The 16,694-nt window shown below is 41.3% G+C and overlaps 1 protein-coding gene across 3 annotated transcripts in view; it reads right to left on the bottom strand.

The window, feature by feature from the left end:
- Positions 1-16,694, bottom strand: part of ARID5B (AT-rich interaction domain 5B) — a 180,130-nt gene that overhangs the window by 20,467 nt on the left and 142,969 nt on the right. For all 3 annotated transcript variants that reach the window (XM_003993966.6, XM_023240482.2, XM_006937808.5), the window contains 2 exons: positions 15,021-15,073; positions 5,217-5,314 (listed from right to left, as the gene is read on the bottom strand). In XM_003993966.6, coding sequence (XP_003994015.2) covers positions 5,217-5,314; positions 15,021-15,073 — 151 coding nt within the window. The remainder of the gene's footprint in view (positions 1-5,216; positions 5,315-15,020; positions 15,074-16,694) is intronic.

The raw sequence follows: 16,694 nt of genomic DNA, 5'->3' as shown, positions 1-16,694 counted from the left end.
GTTCTGCCCAGATGCGTCTGGCTTGGGTACCACTGACCCCAGGTCACTGCAAAGGAGGCCGCCCCAGCCCTGCAGCAGGACAGTCTTGCCAGGGGAATACTTCCAGGCAAAGCAAAAGGTTAGAATTTGAAATTGGGCATTAGGTATATAAGAAGATGATGCATAATTGCTCATTTCCCGCATATAAGCACATTTGTTTATGATTTTGATTTTCTTTTTTTAAACATTTTTTAATGTTTATTCATTTTTGAGAGACAGAGAGAGACAGAGCATTAGCAGGGGAGGGGCAGAGAGAGAAGGAGACAGAATCTGAAGCAGGCTCCAGGGTCTGAGCTGTCTGCACACAGCTTGACGTGGGGCTCGAACTCATGAACCATGAGATCATGACCTGAGCTGTAGTCGGATGCCCAACCGACTGAGCCACCCAGGCACCCCTGATTTTGATTTTCTAAATACTCAGAAAAGCACATCATAAAGTCCTTTTGCCTCAATGCTCCTTTTTCCAAGCCTAATAACAACTTCACGTGCTCCTCAGACACAGACCATGCAATGTATTCAAGAAAATTCAAACCAGTGATGTGGTATTCTATGTGAAGATTTTTTCCCCTTCTTGTATGTGCTTAAAAAAACAACAACAACATTTTTCTAAAAAAGAAAACAAATCTGCATGTGAAAGCAAAGTCTTTAAAGTGAATTACTATTCCAGAAAACTAAGCTAAGAGAATGCCATAAAAAGAACCATTTCCCTTTTTTGCTCCTGTCCTGATAACGGTGACTCAGCACATCTTCAACAGAGAGAGTCAGATCAGGAGGAAAATGTTCTACTTAGTAGGGTCCTGACCAGGAGGAGCTGGACATTTTTCTTTGCATTATAACCGATAGGAACTTTATCTATAAATCCTGGGCAAGGAATGTCCAGAATAACCACACTTCATGAGCTTTGCTGAGTTTGAGACGTCTACATAGCAACAGTCTCGCGATGGGGAACATTAATGCTTTTTATATTGGTGATCAGCTGTAACATGAGCAATTAAGTACAGTACTAATGGACTATGGCCAGGAGCCTGGTACTAATATTAAAAACTGACAGAGATGAATAGGTTTGGAAGTAAAACCAGGCTGACAAAGACATTTTTATGAAGTGCTTGGACCTATTTGATTTAAACCAATCAGAGGCAAGTTTGGACGAGTCAGGCCTTCAGCAACAATGATGCATTCACAGGCATTGTACCATTTCTGCTGTGCCTTAAATAAAAACACTCATTGATTCTTTTCAACAACCCACACTTTCATTATTACACTCATTAATAAACCAAGAGTGCCCGAGTAACATACAAGTAATATTCACTGAGGAACTGGCTACTTTTTTCTTGTTGGAAAATGAAAACATTTACTGGAAACATGAACCACACCACACAAAAAATAAATCAGTGGATAATGCCTACTAGATCACTCATTTCTTCATCTTCTAGGAAAGCAAAGCTGGTGGTAAGGAAATAGGAAAAAGACTGAGTCTCTATATCGGAGTGAAAAGAGTGAAAAGAGTGTGACTGAATGCACAGGGGGAACTCGGTCATTCTGATCTGACCGGGAAGGTTTGACAGATTTCCACGGGCATCTCCGGACTAGACGTTTGCCCACAAGACCCTGATCTTTTTCAACTTCTTGAACCTTCTTGAAAACGGTGGCCTTTCCCCAATCTAGACCTCTCTGTTCTGTGTTAGCATGCCTGTAATTAGCAAGAAGGAAGGAAATCTGCCAAGTCCCTAAGCACAGTTGTGGCTGAGAGCTTCAGGCTCTTCTCTGACCCAAGCAGAACTGTTTCTAGTCACTGGACAGATCTCGGTGTCCTCTGCCTTTCTCCCGTAGAACCATTAAAGAGAATAAAGATGTAAGACATCTGGAGCACTTGCCCCAGACCTTTCTGCCTACCACAACACACAGGAGCATGGGTGATTCCTTTCAGGATCATGAAAGTGGAGCCTCTTTTTTTTTTTTTTTCCAGAAAAAGTCAGTTATCTGCAAATTTTAGTGCTTCACTATTATTAATTACTAATCACTCAAGACACCCTTTGTATCTGATCACTACAATGTGAAAGGGGCCTAGATAGTGAAAGGATATCCAAGGAAGGATGCTAACCACCCTGGGACAAGGTTTCTGGCTCTGTGCAGAGCTTTCCATGTTGGGGGTCCCACTTGGCAGCTGACTATTGATTGTCTCAGCTCCAAACCTACTCTTCTGTGTTCTGGGACCAGAGTCCCGCCCATTACATGTCTCTTTTGTCAGTTGTCTTCCTTTTGGGGTTCTGCAAATGGGGCCATAGCAGGCCAGGGGAGGGGTGGAAGTCCCTCCTTCTTTCTAATTTGTTCGCTGCTCATTTCAGGGCCAACCCAACAGTGATGTAGCAGCAGCAGTTGGTTCCAGCCTCTAGCTTCTTTCGACAATCCCAGAACTATCACCCTCCATTTGCTCTGGGGCCCAGCACCAGCTAGGGAGCACTCCCTCCTCAGGTCTGAGCCTAGCTCCGCGATGCTCCACCTCTGAGCTCAACCACCAGCACTGGTTGGGAGCCTCCCCGGGAAGGAGGGATCTTAACCCCAGCTCTGTGAGGCATACTCTCTAAACTTGTGGGTGGCAACAGCCTCTCCTCTAGGCCCCAGGGAACCTGTGGTTATTACCTCCGTGTTAACATACAGCTTCACAAAAACAGTGGTTTAAGCAAGTCTCTACGTCAGTTCCCTTTGTTGAATACCTAGTGTGGTTTTTATTGTCCTTACTAGATCCTGACTGGTAAGCACTGACCAAACAAATTCTCGATTTAGAAGAGTGAGTGACCTAGCATCTCAAAAGTATTTAATCCAGTGGGACACCAAACCTTCATGAAACATCCCCTTTACTCCCAAGAATGAGGAGGGAAGAGAACTTTTTAAGAATGTTAAATAATGTTGTATAGTTGCTAAAGTGTAAAGTATCTCTCCTAGAATTTTCCAATTTGACTGACTGAAGGCATTTGGGATTTTACTACTGCAGATGAGGTATGTCATGCAACTAAGTACAGATCTTGATATCTCATTTAAGATTGAGGCTATTTTTATCTACACCAGTACTTGAGTTAATTACACACACACACTCACTGTATTATCAGATCCAATCTTTTTTCCATCAAACCCAATCTGTTTTTTGATCATGTGATGCTTTGTAATACGTTTAATATTCATCCTTAAAGTGAGTGAAACAGCTGAGATACACTCTTTTTGCAAATTTTAACTGCTGTCTGGTCCTTTATGTTTGATGGTTCAGGTGTTGGGAACATTTGCACATGGAGGTATGGGAGGTTCACTATCAGAATAGAAGCCCTTTGAAAATACAGACGGTGTTTCTAATGAAAATGTTCTGATTAAAGCCTTGAATCATAAGTCAAAAATAAGTTGAACATGTTACCTTAAGTGCTCTTAACACAACACTCACCTGAGATATCTATGCTATTTTGTATTAGGGTTTCAGTGATGTACCTGTTATGTACAGTGAGAATGTAGGCTGTTGTAGTAAATACTGAGAGAAGTAACACTCACATTTAAAAAACTGATGTAGCATACTAAAAGGCTAGGAAGAGTAATAATTTGAATTCCTGTTACCATTTTAAAAAATCCTTGTGGACTGTAACAGCACGTAAGGCAATCCCTTAGGAATACTTCATGGGGATTTTTCCATGGGCTACTAAACCCAACCTAGTTTACTAGGTTATACCGACCAAAACATTCTAGGCTTCGTGGAATGGCTATACTAAAAGAGACTCTACGCTGAATGCAACACAGATAAAAATTTAATTGAACTAAAAAAAAAATATGACTAAGAGTTGATGCTCCAGATGACATTATCTGAGGATGAATTTGTATGATCCAAAGGCAGGTGTTGGGCATCTGGGATGAAATTGGAATGGTAACTCACATGTAAAAGGCAACCATCACATTAGGCAGTTATGTTTTACCTTTCAAACTAGCAAGCTAACTGGCCTGTTTGTTCAGCTGTGTCTTGACTTCATTCCATCCATGACTGTTATTAAAACATATGCATACACACACACACACACACACACACACACACACACACACCCCTCTACTTGGATCTGAATTTGAAACCAGGTTGCTGAGTCAGTCAACATTTCAGCAGGGAAATGCCAGAGATAGAGAAGTTGGTGTGACTTTAACACATTAAGTATGGACTAGAAGCGCAGAACAAGGATAATGCATGAATTCACTAACAGATCTGCAATGCTGTGGACAACAACAGTCCTAATGCAAAGAGGAAACACTCTTGTGGATACAACCTTCATAGTAGGCTAATTTGGCATTACTTCTTGTTTGCATGATCATCACCTTCTGAGAGAAGCTAAAAGTGTTAGAAAACTGAGCCATGCATGGCTTGGCAAGAAAGGATTTTCTTGGTGAAAAGCATAGCTGTAGAAGAAAAATACCAAGATGGGAAAAAAACAATGGATCTTATCTGGGACCAATTTTCTTATTAAAGAAATGCTTACTTTTCAATATTAACACATTCAATGTTAATACATTTCAATGTTAACGCATTTACATGGCAACCTCATAGTAACACTGCAGACTTAGGATTTCCAGAAGTGGAAGGTTCTCACAGTAAATGAACCTACAGAAAACATATTGAGTAGTCTAGGCTTGTGTTGGGGGTGGGGGGGAGGCATTGTCAAATAGGTGGTCACAGGATAAAACCAAACTAAAAGAACATCTAATTTTAGCTCCGGTAACCAGAGAGAGCCATGTCCCTTAAAAAACCCCAAGGCGGTATGCAAGGTAAATGCCAGGGGATATTTTCTATTTCCAAAAAAGTCCTTTAGACTTCTCCTTATCCTTCACCAGAAGCTGCTTCCAATTAACACACTTTTAATTAAGCAAGGGCTTTCTAAGAAAGGGCTTTTTTTTAAGAGTAAAATTCATGGTATGTGAATTATATCTCAACTTTTATTTTTTTAATGTTTATTTTTGAGAGAGAGAGAGAGAGCATGCACGAGCGGGGAAGGGGCAGAGAGGGAAACACAGAATCCAAAGCAGCTCCAGGCTCTGAGCTGTCAGCGCAGAGCCCGACGTGGGGCTCGAACTCTCAAAGTGCGAGATCATGACCTGAGCCGAAGTCGGGCGCTCAACCGACTGAACCACCCAGACGCCCCCGAGAAGGGGCTTCTTACCTTTCATAATGTCTGCGGGTGCAAGTGGCGGCGCTGGTGCTGCCAGGATTACCACCTAATTCATCATAAATATGTTTCCATTGACGCCGGGCTGTTATCTGAAAAAATGGCAATGGGAAATTCAATCTTCATCATAAGAGATTCACAGTTCCAGGATTCAATACATATGCAACAGGCAGAAGAGAACAGCCTGTTCTGGAAACCCAGAAACAGAGAAGTCCACACGAGTATATGGGGAGACTCGGGTTTTACAGTGAGATCTCTCCTTTAGCACTTTTCTTTATAATAAAAACGGAATTCTGCTTTGGGCTCTGTTTTGTCACCCTAAGGCATCTCCCTGGACATTTATGAAGCTAGTTCCCCCCGGGGTCCCAAACTCATACTCTGTTCCTTTATGTCAGTGTGAGGAAGCATCCAAATAAAATGAGATTTCAGCTAAAATATCAGTTTAAGAGAACCAGAATTAACACCGGTTGCTTAAGGAGCAGGGAAACGGGTGCCCAAGGACGTAGGAAAAGAGGGAGAGTTTTCACTAAACGTGCTTTTGTATCTTCTGATTTCTGAACTGTGTGATGCGTAGACTACTTCAAAAACTAAATAAAATTACTATGTAAATTAATTAAATTGACCCAATTGGCTGTGGGATTTGCAGTCATCTCAGGGTAAATGGTTACGCCAGCTCCTCCCACCACCCAAACAAAACCCAAATCTCCAACTGTGTATGTTGCGAGCTGTTTGTTTTTATTCACTTAGGTCAGGAAAATGGGATATCCATCAAATCCTACGAAAACGAGCAAATTCCAAAGCTAAAACGCAAGCTCAGTCTACTGTTGAGTTGGGTGAATAAAACCAAACAGCTTGCAATATACTGATGGCATGCTATGGCCCTATTTCCTTTTTTTCTTTAATTTTATTTTTGTACATAAATTAAGACTTTACAAAATAGCAGATGCATGATCTGGCAAATGATTAATTTGGGGAAACCACGTCATTTACTAACATCCGAGCAAGTCTAGTATTTCCTTGAAACCAGGAGACAGAATGCATTCTGAGGTCCTTGTGGATGTTTCCAAACAGAGTTACAGGAAAACGCTGTTATTGGAACGTGCAGGGGGCAGGGCGCTGCACAGGTGCCAGTGGCACTGGATACAATCAGAGTAGGAGGCTTCTTTTGGAAAATAACCGCGAAGCTGCCAGCGGAGTTCACTTAGGGGCTGAAGGCAGCAATCCGAGGGAAAAAAAAAAATCTCAGCTCGCAAACAGGGGCTCGTAATTGTAATGGAAGGAGGAGGGGTGGTTAAATATTATAGGGTAAATGGCACCTTTTCCATCTCAAGTAAAGACCCCTTTATTTCCATAAACCCTGCTCGACAGGCCCGGGTAGGACCTCGAGACCATGGGAGCTTTGCATTGTTCAGCTTCCCACGAAGCATGCTTGAACCAAGTTGTGTCCATAGTCCTCTGTAGACAGAACCACCCTTTACATCTACTAGCAGGTATGGCTAAAAATAAAATCTTCCTTTATTTATAGCTTGCTTTAGATTATAATAAATGGTTTCAAGCCCCTTTCAAAACACTCAGAATATGTGTTTTAGTAATCATTTTACATTTAATTACAATCTCCCCCAATCTTTTTAATAATACCATCTCAGGCTGGTCTGTTTGAGACTTGTTGAGACCTCCCCTCCCATATGTCCATGTTATTCCTCCAAGCCCTTAAGATACTGAGGCCCCTTGAAACACACCTCCATATTCCACCCCCCACCCCCACCTCAGATGGGGTGGGGAGCCCAGCAAGGCCAGAAGACAGCCTATGTAAGTCCCTGCAATCACTTCAGAGGAAACCATCGCTCTTGTCGTCCTTTATCTCTTCTATGCACTCTATTTCATATATTTTTTGAAAATGTATTTATTTATTTTGAGAGAGCGTGTGAGTGCAAGCGGGGGAGGGGCAGAGAGAGGAAGAGAGAAAACCTGAAGCAGACTCTGCACTGTCAGCACAGAGACCAACATAGGGCTTGGTCCCACAAACCATGAGATCATGACCTCATGAGCCCAAATCAAGAGTCAGATGCCCAACTAACTTGGGTCACTCAGGCTCCCCTCTACTTCATATTTTATAAAGAGTTTTCACATGCTTGATTATCACTTCATCCTCCCATCAGCCTGTGAGGTAGATTAGAGGAATCTCGTCACAGATGAAGGAAACAAGACACAGACAGGTTGTATGACTTGGCCAAGGACACACAGCAGTAGAATGGCAATGCCAGAACTCATAGCTTAGGATCCCAAGAGCAGACTCCTTTCATGACATCAAAATGGTGTCCACATCAGATTGAGCTGGTGAATAGCCCATGTGTGTAGCAGGGTGATAATACAGAACTCTGGGGACCTTTTGCTTCAAGTGAGGCAGAGGACTGTGGAAATCATAGCTTCTGCTACAAGTTGTCAACTATAAGCTGTGGGTCTCTTACTAGGGGGGAGATAGTGCAGCAAAGAGGTCAGCAGGGATCTAAGGGGATGGGTTAGGTTAACAGTGCTCTGAGATTTTACTCTCAGTAAGTAAAACTATGGTTCCTCTGACCCTGCCCATGTGTGTCTCTAGTTAGAACATAGGTTCTATATGTCCACCACTGAATCACAGGTAACTCTCAATTATATTGGGATCCTTCTACTTACTCCCCCAGGCACCAGACATTTCTTGAACATCTCCCATTGGTTGAGTACTGTGCTAGCAGCTGGGACAAAACAATGAAAACCAGACCCAACACCCAACATGACCATATCCTAGTGTCTGTGTGTGTGTGTGTGGGGGGGGGGTGGGTGGGGGGGGGAGGGATAACAAAAATAAAGAAGGGACGGAATAGATAAGCAAAATAATACAGGTTGTGAAAAATGTAATGAACAGGAGACCACTGGTGATGGGATATTTAATGTGTAGAAACTGACCATGCCTCCCTCCCACAACCTATCATCTAGACTAGGGAGTAGTACCCTGTTCAACCCTGGCCTATCACAGAAATGACTGACTTCTTTAAGAATAAATAATGAATTATCAAAAGGAAAAAACAATCTTCCTCATACTAGGATTGAAACCGGCAGCAGGAGGCCAGCATCAGGTCCCATTTGGCATTATAAGTATGTGTGGCTGGCCAGGGGTCTGTGTTAGCCCCTGCTGTAGCAGGTGCTGGTGTTTAAATACAGTTTTTACAAGTGAAAGTTTATCTGGAGCAAAGACAAGGGCTGGGCCTTCCAGGAAGTGGTCCCTGTTTACCAAGCTTCCACAGGCCGGCCTGGATGAATCAGACCGTTTTGAGATATTTTCTTTCCACAGGAAAGTCATAAAATGTGCTCTTTCCAACTGCTAAATGATTTTATGCTTTTAAGTGCACAGTGCTCCTGGGTACACATCTCCATTTTTTGTGTCCAGATGCGCTTTTAATTCAAATGCTGCCCATGGGCTTTAAAGCAAGAAATGTCTAAACCTTCCCATTGTCTAAACCCACAGTGGGTACCAACGCCCTATAAGGAGAGAGGAAAGGACACGAGAGCCCCGCCTGGCCCAGCCACCGGGCATCGGGCTCCCACCTGTACAAACCTGCCTCCTGTGAGAGTCTGTGTTCATCATGCCGAAGTGTGCATTTGCTTAGGGTTGTTATTCTGTTGTCCAGAATGTGTGTTAGCTTTGAAACCCCATTTGGGCAAAACCAGTGTCTGCCTAGTAGTCCCCAGCCCCACTCAGCTGGGAAGTTTGATACCGCCATGGGGTGAGCTTGACTAACGCTTTCATTAAGCCGAGGCCTCTTGGTTATGTACACGTTTCAAACTGACCTCATATTATTTTAGGTTTTTAAGGATACAAAGGACTTCTGCCTCTTTGTTTCCTCAAGAAAATGGTCAAATTTTCTCAAGCAATGATTTCTCTTAGCTTGTGCTTCTCCTGTGATCTCCTTCAAGATCCTCATTTAAATGTTAGGGATTCATAACATCAACCCATCATCTACTGCTTGTCATTTTAGGGCCCTGTGCCAGGTACAGAAAAGCATAGAGGTAGAAGGTAGAAGGTGGAGGGTGGAGGGTGGGGAGATACCATGAAAACAAAGAGAAGTTGCTGCTATCAAGGGTTCATGATTTAGCAGGAAGCATAACCCCATACAATTAACCATAAAGCAAGATGAAAAACCGAACAGACCACACCCAAGTAAAACAAACCAATGTAGGTATACGAGAGACTTAATCTCACTTTGAAGACACTTGACAGTTACTTCTTTCCCCAGTGTGGGGAAGACCCAAGAAACTATGAAAAGCTCTATACCTATTATGTTCATTAAGTTTCATTGCTTCTAAATATAGTCGTTTTCAAACTGTTCTTTAGAAGCCAAACTATGTTAGAGGTGGCTTGAAACCAGCTTTCTAAATGCTCACCTCTGCCAAGAAAACAGGTCCAGAGAGTGGGAAAGGAATCTTCCCCTTCTCTACTTTCCTGGATGGACATAGGAAAATATCCTGTCACTTAAAAACAAAACAAAACAAAACAAAACAAAACAACAACAACAACAAAAAAACGGGGAAACTATTTTAACCCAAGGCACAGTCTTGGGGCTTTGGCTTCTCTAACCTTTGAGGTTGCAGGGATGAAATAATCTTGGAGTTTTTGTGGCTTGGTTAGGAAACAGCAATCAGAAATCTTGCAGGACTCGAGTGTGTCCAGAGCTTAAGAACGTAGGAGATGTGAACTCAAAAAGCACACTGGCCTGCGTGCAGTGTTACCCAGGCAGCTCTGAGAAACAGCCTCTTTCTCGGGACACCTTGAGGGCGGACTGAATTCAAGGAAGATGACTTTTTTTTCCTGGTAGTACTCCAGGAACTGGAGCCTTTCAAAACTACATGACATCATCTTTGGCCTCGAGAATTTTGAATTAAGCAAGAGGCTTTGTCCGTCCAGAGTACTAGGGTTAGATTCAGAGGGTGTCTTGAAATGATGTCAAAGCCGGAATCTGGTGTCAAAGCCTAATCCTTCCAGCAAGAAGACACGTGGCTTCTTCTTCCAGATGAGAAATAATGGTCCTGTCTCACCCATGGGGAGAGGCGGAGCTGCTGACATTCTTAGAAGGCACCCCTTGCATGGTCTTTTGCATCTAGAATAAGATTTTCTCAAGATCCATTTCCCTACTCTACCTTCTCTCCAAATATTGCCTCTGGTTCACCTTCAAATGGTTAGCCAAATGAAAATCACTTTAGCAAACTACCTTCAACACACCGCATCCTGGTAATACCCCAAGCTACTCTTCAAGCTTTAATTGCTTCACCAGACACTGAAGTGAAGACCTCTTTAGTTTAGCTCATCAGTGTGGCTCTATTCCGTTCTGCCTCCTCAACTGTAGGTGACCCATATTCTAAAATGTATGGAAGGATGCATGATTATAAAGGAAAGGATCCTCATTGCCAACCGATCAAAATGCCAGGATATTGTTTTTTAGGGAATCAAATTCATTCATTACATTTATGATCTCGACCTAAGGAGGCACAGACACAAAATCCATTTCCAGCAAAGACAGAGGAGGCCAAGAGAACTGAATATAGCCATTAGTCGAATGCTTATAAAGGCTTAAAATAAAACCTTTGCTCCTCTTTTTTTTTAATTCAATTTGAGGGTTATGAAGGACTGAAATGAAATAATCCATAATCCGCAATTCAAACCAGAAGGTTTGGAATAGTTTATAACCACAAACAAAAACAAGCCAATTAAGATGGCCTCTTTTTATAACCAGAAGGAATTCCAGAGAGATGTCTTTATCCAATCACAAGTTAACAGCAGGAAAGATACATCCACAAGTTTTAAACTTGCAGTTTTTTTTACTGTTACCGAATGTTTACATCATGCAGACTTCTTGACCCATCTCCTAAGTTCACACATTTTTCTCAAGACTCAGATAAAATCTCAGCTAATAGTGTGTCTGGTTAGGCTCAGGTTAGTTCCAAAGAACTCACTGTAACATGCTACCAGTGAAGGTAGGTTATTAGACGCTTCTCCCAAAATATCACTGGAAATATGGAGAAAGCATTGTACACATACCTAATTGACTGCTGAGGATGGAAGATATAAACACTGGTCATTTATATATGAAGGATGGTCTTTCCTTTCAGTGTTGCTATGGAGCTTGAGGCAATTGTGCACAAAATTCTCAGCAAGTCAGAATTTGAAGAAGTCTGTAATGACCCCATGCAACTCATTTCACTTCTCTGTGCCTCAGTTTCCTCATTTATAAAACGAGGTGTGGGCTGGAGCAGGGCAAGTATCTTTCTTTGCACAAAGGCCTATTTGCAAAAAATAAAAATGTTCTGACGCTAGGCTTTCCTGCATTCAAAATGAAAATGGCTTATCGAGTCCCAATGTAGCTAGATTACCACTTTACCAAATGGAAAAACCTTCGCTGGAAAGTTTGTGCTGCTTGGGAGCCAAAGGGATGTTAATACTCCGGCTTGCTTCTTTAGTAATGGTGTGAAGACAACTTTCTAATCTTTGATACTTGACTTAGATGGGGCCACATTTTGAAGCTGGGAGTCATGAGGGCTATTAGGCTAAGAGGGAATAATCTGTTACCATTAGCTTTGAATTAACATCCCCTGGACAGCTTATAAAAAAGGATTCTTGGGTTCTTAGGCCCAGGGCCCACCACAGAGTTAATATCTCAGTGTGGAGGTCTAGACAGCTACGTATGCTTTAAAGTTCCCTTTGAAAATTTGAGCCCCAGTCCTTGAATAGCCTTTGGGAACCACAGATCTAGAAGATTCCAAGATCTCCTTTGAGCTCTAATGACAAGTCTACACTTGCATCTGATATCAGATAATCTCACAGATAAATGTCTTTCAGTAACACAGTGATGACAATTTAAGTCCTCAGACTGGATCTTACTCATACGTCTGCTGGACTGATGTCAAAACTGAATCCTCACTGAACATCTCACTTTGTTTATTGGCCCAATTCTACCAATAGAAAAGTGTATTCTGTACTTAGGTTCAAAAGCTTCAATGGAGCAAGGGAGTTGCAAACTTCAGTGCCTACAGGGACAACAAGGTAGCATAAGGCATTAAAAAAATAAAAAGGAAAGGAAGGAAATAAGGAAGGAAGGAGGGAAGGGAGGAAGGACAAATCCTACCAAACTGGCTTCATCCAGTTGATGACCCTGGATGTAGATTTTAGAGTAAGAGGGCTAAGTAGATTCACCGTCTCAGATGTGATGTTAGAGCTGGGGGTGAAGAATGGCAGGGGCCCAACGAACAATGAGGGAGTTGATGGGTAAGTAGGGAAGGAGGAAGGGAGCGATTCCAGAAGTTGCCAGTCCCCTCTGTGGCTTGGCAAAAGAGGCTCGAAGCTCCTGACCACATGAAAAGCAGATGCCGATCTGGTCTCCCATGTGCGCCCACCCCAGCCTTTCTCTCCTGCACTCCACCTACATAGAGTGAAGGCACAGCACGTGGCAAAAGGGAATGCTTAGCTTGTTATAAATCTTCTATGCATTGCCTTCCATCCCTCCGCTCGCCCCCAGCCTACAGAATAATCCCAGGACCTACCACCCCAAAGCCTTTTCTCACTGGGCTGCATCCTCTCTGGACTCCCCTTCAAGGTCACTTGTCCCAGCCATCTGGTCACTCTAAGTTATTCAGACTCTCCATGTCCAACATTATTCCACCTCCACACTTTCTTCCCCGCTTTGGCTTTCTCTTCCTGCAAGACCATGATCATTCACGTCTGAATTCTATCTATCCTCCAAAATTCTGCTCAAATGACATGAGAGTCACAAGCCTTCCTTCCCTCATTTCTAAATGAAATAGTACTTTACTTGAACAGGGAATGGACCTTTTTCCACTTGTCTTTTCATTATAATTACTGCCTCTCCTGGATGGTAAGCAACTAGAAACACTGGGGTAGATACTTTTGCATCTTCTAGAGTGTGTAGCACAATGCCTCCAATATGTACGACTTAATAAGTATGTGTTCTGGTGATGTGCTGATTGCGTGGCCATTCATTATTTCCCTCATTCAACAAAAGAGAAGATACTGTGTGTTCGATATACTGCAAATGCCCTGAAACTAATCAGAAGTTTCTTTTGTGTATTCTATACCAACTTGCCGTTGCATGGCAAAAAATAGATCCTTGTGAAGATACAGAAGATACAAAAGCAGGAAAAACTGATTCTGTGAAATTTGTTGGCACTCTCCCTATCAGCAGGCAACAACAAATTTCTGGGTTTAAAAAGACATTTCATAATATTGTGCAGTATCATGTAACTTATCTACGGTTCATAAAAATGTGTATTCCTATTCTTAACATCAAGAGTTAGGCTTAAAAATCTAAGCTATGGGGCTGACTCCTGAATTCATGAGACTAAGTTATGTTTTTTTTTTTTTTCACATGGACAAAAGCTATAATTAGCTTAAGATTTTGCAAAACTGTGAGCCACAGTGGCAAGGAGTCAACCTCTTTGTCCTATCAACAGACTCAACCAAGTGAAAAATTTCATTATTTATTTTGTACAGTGGGTGCTTGATAAAACAAATATTGTAAGGAAATTCATGTCTATGAAATGCACATTTTATATGTGCTTCATATGAGCATTTTCTTTCTTTATAAACTTTATTTCTTTATAAACTGGTACTAGTACCTCCCATGTATTAAATGAATATTTTTACACACACACTGACTCACATCTTAAAGAGTTTTTAGTCAGAATTCACAGCAGGGATTTCTACAGTAAATACCAGATTATCCGAATCACATCATGCCTGCCATCTTTTCCCGTTCCAACCCCATGACATCAAACCATTATATTAGTTTGTGGAGTAATATGCTCTATCTGGCAAGACACACTAGTTATTATGGTGGGGCTAAAATGAATTTCATTTTCTTGACTTTGTGTCTCTTATTGTCATTTTACTAAGATACAGAGATATCCCAGGTTACCTCATGAGGAGAGAAAAAAAATAATTTCTTATTCGATTGCAGAAGAAACTGCACAACTTAATCTGATCATTGTGTGGAGGAGAAAATATTTCCAATGACGACATCTTCCTATGTCAATTGATTTTATTACAGATATCATCTCTGCGTGCTCTATTAATACAGCTCTTTCTTCTTTCAAGATTTTAATCTTAGTTTGTTGCTCTCACATTTTATTGGTTCAAAATACAGGCTGTAAAATCCGTGGCCATCAAATTTTCCTGTGGGCTAAAAATAACCCGTTCCTGTCAGTTAGAATTAGCTGATAAAGAGTGTCAGAGCCTGTTCTGAATAAGTTTGATAACTTCCTGTTTATGCGGCACTGACCCTTGTCTAATAAAGCTTCTTTGCCCTAGAATAAGAGGAGATTCTGCTGTCTTCTATTCCTTAATGGCCAATACTGATTACTTTTGAAAGCCTTTAATACATTTCCCATATTAGACATGAACAGATGTCAGGTATGTTGCCAAGGGAAATTTCTTTTATGCAATCTTGGCTTGTTGTACAATAATAGCCCTTTCTCAACATGGGAAAAAATTACAGACCCAACTAATTTCCCTGACAGGGGGAGAGTTACATATGTTTTCCACTTGTAGTTTTTACGACAAGTTTACAATTTTGCCAAACCTGGAACTAATTGGGATCGTTTCCAAAAGCGGCCCAATAAACCCCCAAAAGTGTGGAGCCATTTGAAAAGGCAGTCAATGACGGTTTGCTCTTGCATTTTCTCCATTTTGGTCACAGGAGGGGTGGGGGGAGTTAGGTTGCAAAATTATTTCATTTAAGTTGCTTAAACACTTACTGTTTCATATCCTCCCAGTTTTTGAGCAGCTTGAAACATAGTCCAAAGGTTAACTGTTAGAGGGACAATAAGTATTTAGATAAGCATTGCATTAACATATTTCCAAGAAATGTCAATTAAAACATTTTGTTTTGTTCTGATTTCAATGAGAAAGAGAAAAAAAAAAATACGAGTACCCCAGAGAGCTAAGTTCTTAGGCAACAATTTGCCAAAGGGCATTCAACACCAGGATATATTATTACCACTTAAAATATGTCTTAAGAAACAGTCGCAAATACAGAAATGGTTCTACTTTGAGGATAAAGGACAACACAGTTTTAGTCCTGTGGCCATCAGCCGACCAAGGGAAGCTAGGTTATGGTGTCCTTGGGAAAAGTGTGGCATTTCAAAATTAGGGTTGGTCTTATTCAACCCTTAGAAAGAAGCCATTGATTAAACGGTAATATATAATGCTTCCTTCAGATAAGACCTTTGCATAATGAAGAAATAACAGCCACTTTCATACATGATTATGTTTTCAATAGAATGTCTGAAGGCAGCACTCCATTAAGAACTCATACAGTATTTCACTAACGCGTGGTGCCTTGTAACGAGTAGGAAAACAAATATTTCACCCTAGAAGTAGCAGTGATAGAACACATCCAAGGGAAGGAAGATCCTCATTCACAGAAGAATGGAGTCCTTAGTTCTAGTCCCCTAATTTGTCTGTGTGATGTTACAAATACATACTTTTTTAAAACAGATTTCTCTTTGCAGGTTTGCATATGTTTACGCTGTTAAACGACTGTGCCCAACTGCTGGCAATCCTGTTTGTTTGTCCCAGACACCATGGAATGGGACTGCTATGGATTTGACTCTTTTACAAGAGGGGAAAATTGAATTTCAAGTAATTCCTTGGTAAGGGAAATGGAGAATAAAATTAAAATTAAAAAAAGAAAAGGCTCTTTGACACAACACGTTGGAAAAGCCTCACTGAACCTTGCACTATTTCAAAGCTATCGAGAGCCCTGCCTTGGCCTTGATTTAATCTGAACCAATGCATAATGCAACAAAGCTGTTCATAGTACATTAATTTTACTTCTATTTCAAGCAACCAGTTTTCAGACAAACATTGTAATCATTCGTAGTTATATAAGTTTATAATGGCTGCGAGTGCTCTCTTGCAATCAGTGCCAACTGCTATTAGGTATGTAAATTGTTATGTAAAACATACAGGTTTGACATTCTTCATCAAAATGACACATGGTTTTAATCTAGGAAGATACGTTTGGAGAAAATACGATTTCAAGCCAGGGGCTCATTGCTTTGTGTGCCACAAAATCCAGACAGAGGCAAAATATATATTCAGTTGTGAAATCAGGACCGGATCTGGGTTCCTTCTCTTTTTCTATGGAATTCTGCTCAGCTATGAGTTTCCTTTTCTAGTTAAAAATTTATTACGATGCTTAAAATGTGCATGTCAAAGTAGTTCAAAATCGGGCTTTCGGTTCAAATCTGTGTCTTTCATGTTTCCTCTGAAGTCAGGTTTTTGTTATCTCTTAACAAATTTGGGGCTTAGGAAATATGTTTTCTCTTTCTGATTGTTTTGTCCACCTTTAAATGTCCTCCTCTTAAAAGCCGTCTTTTCACAGGCAACATCTGTGCCCGATAAAGCGACGTCATATTATTATCTCA

This window comes from Felis catus, chromosome D2 (assembly GCF_018350175.1).
Source record: "Felis catus isolate Fca126 chromosome D2, F.catus_Fca126_mat1.0, whole genome shotgun sequence".
In the NCBI taxonomy this organism is placed as follows: Eukaryota; Metazoa; Chordata; class Mammalia; order Carnivora; family Felidae; genus Felis; species Felis catus.
Note: the sequence above shows the minus strand (reverse complement) of the source record. Positions and strands in the feature narration are given on the sequence as shown.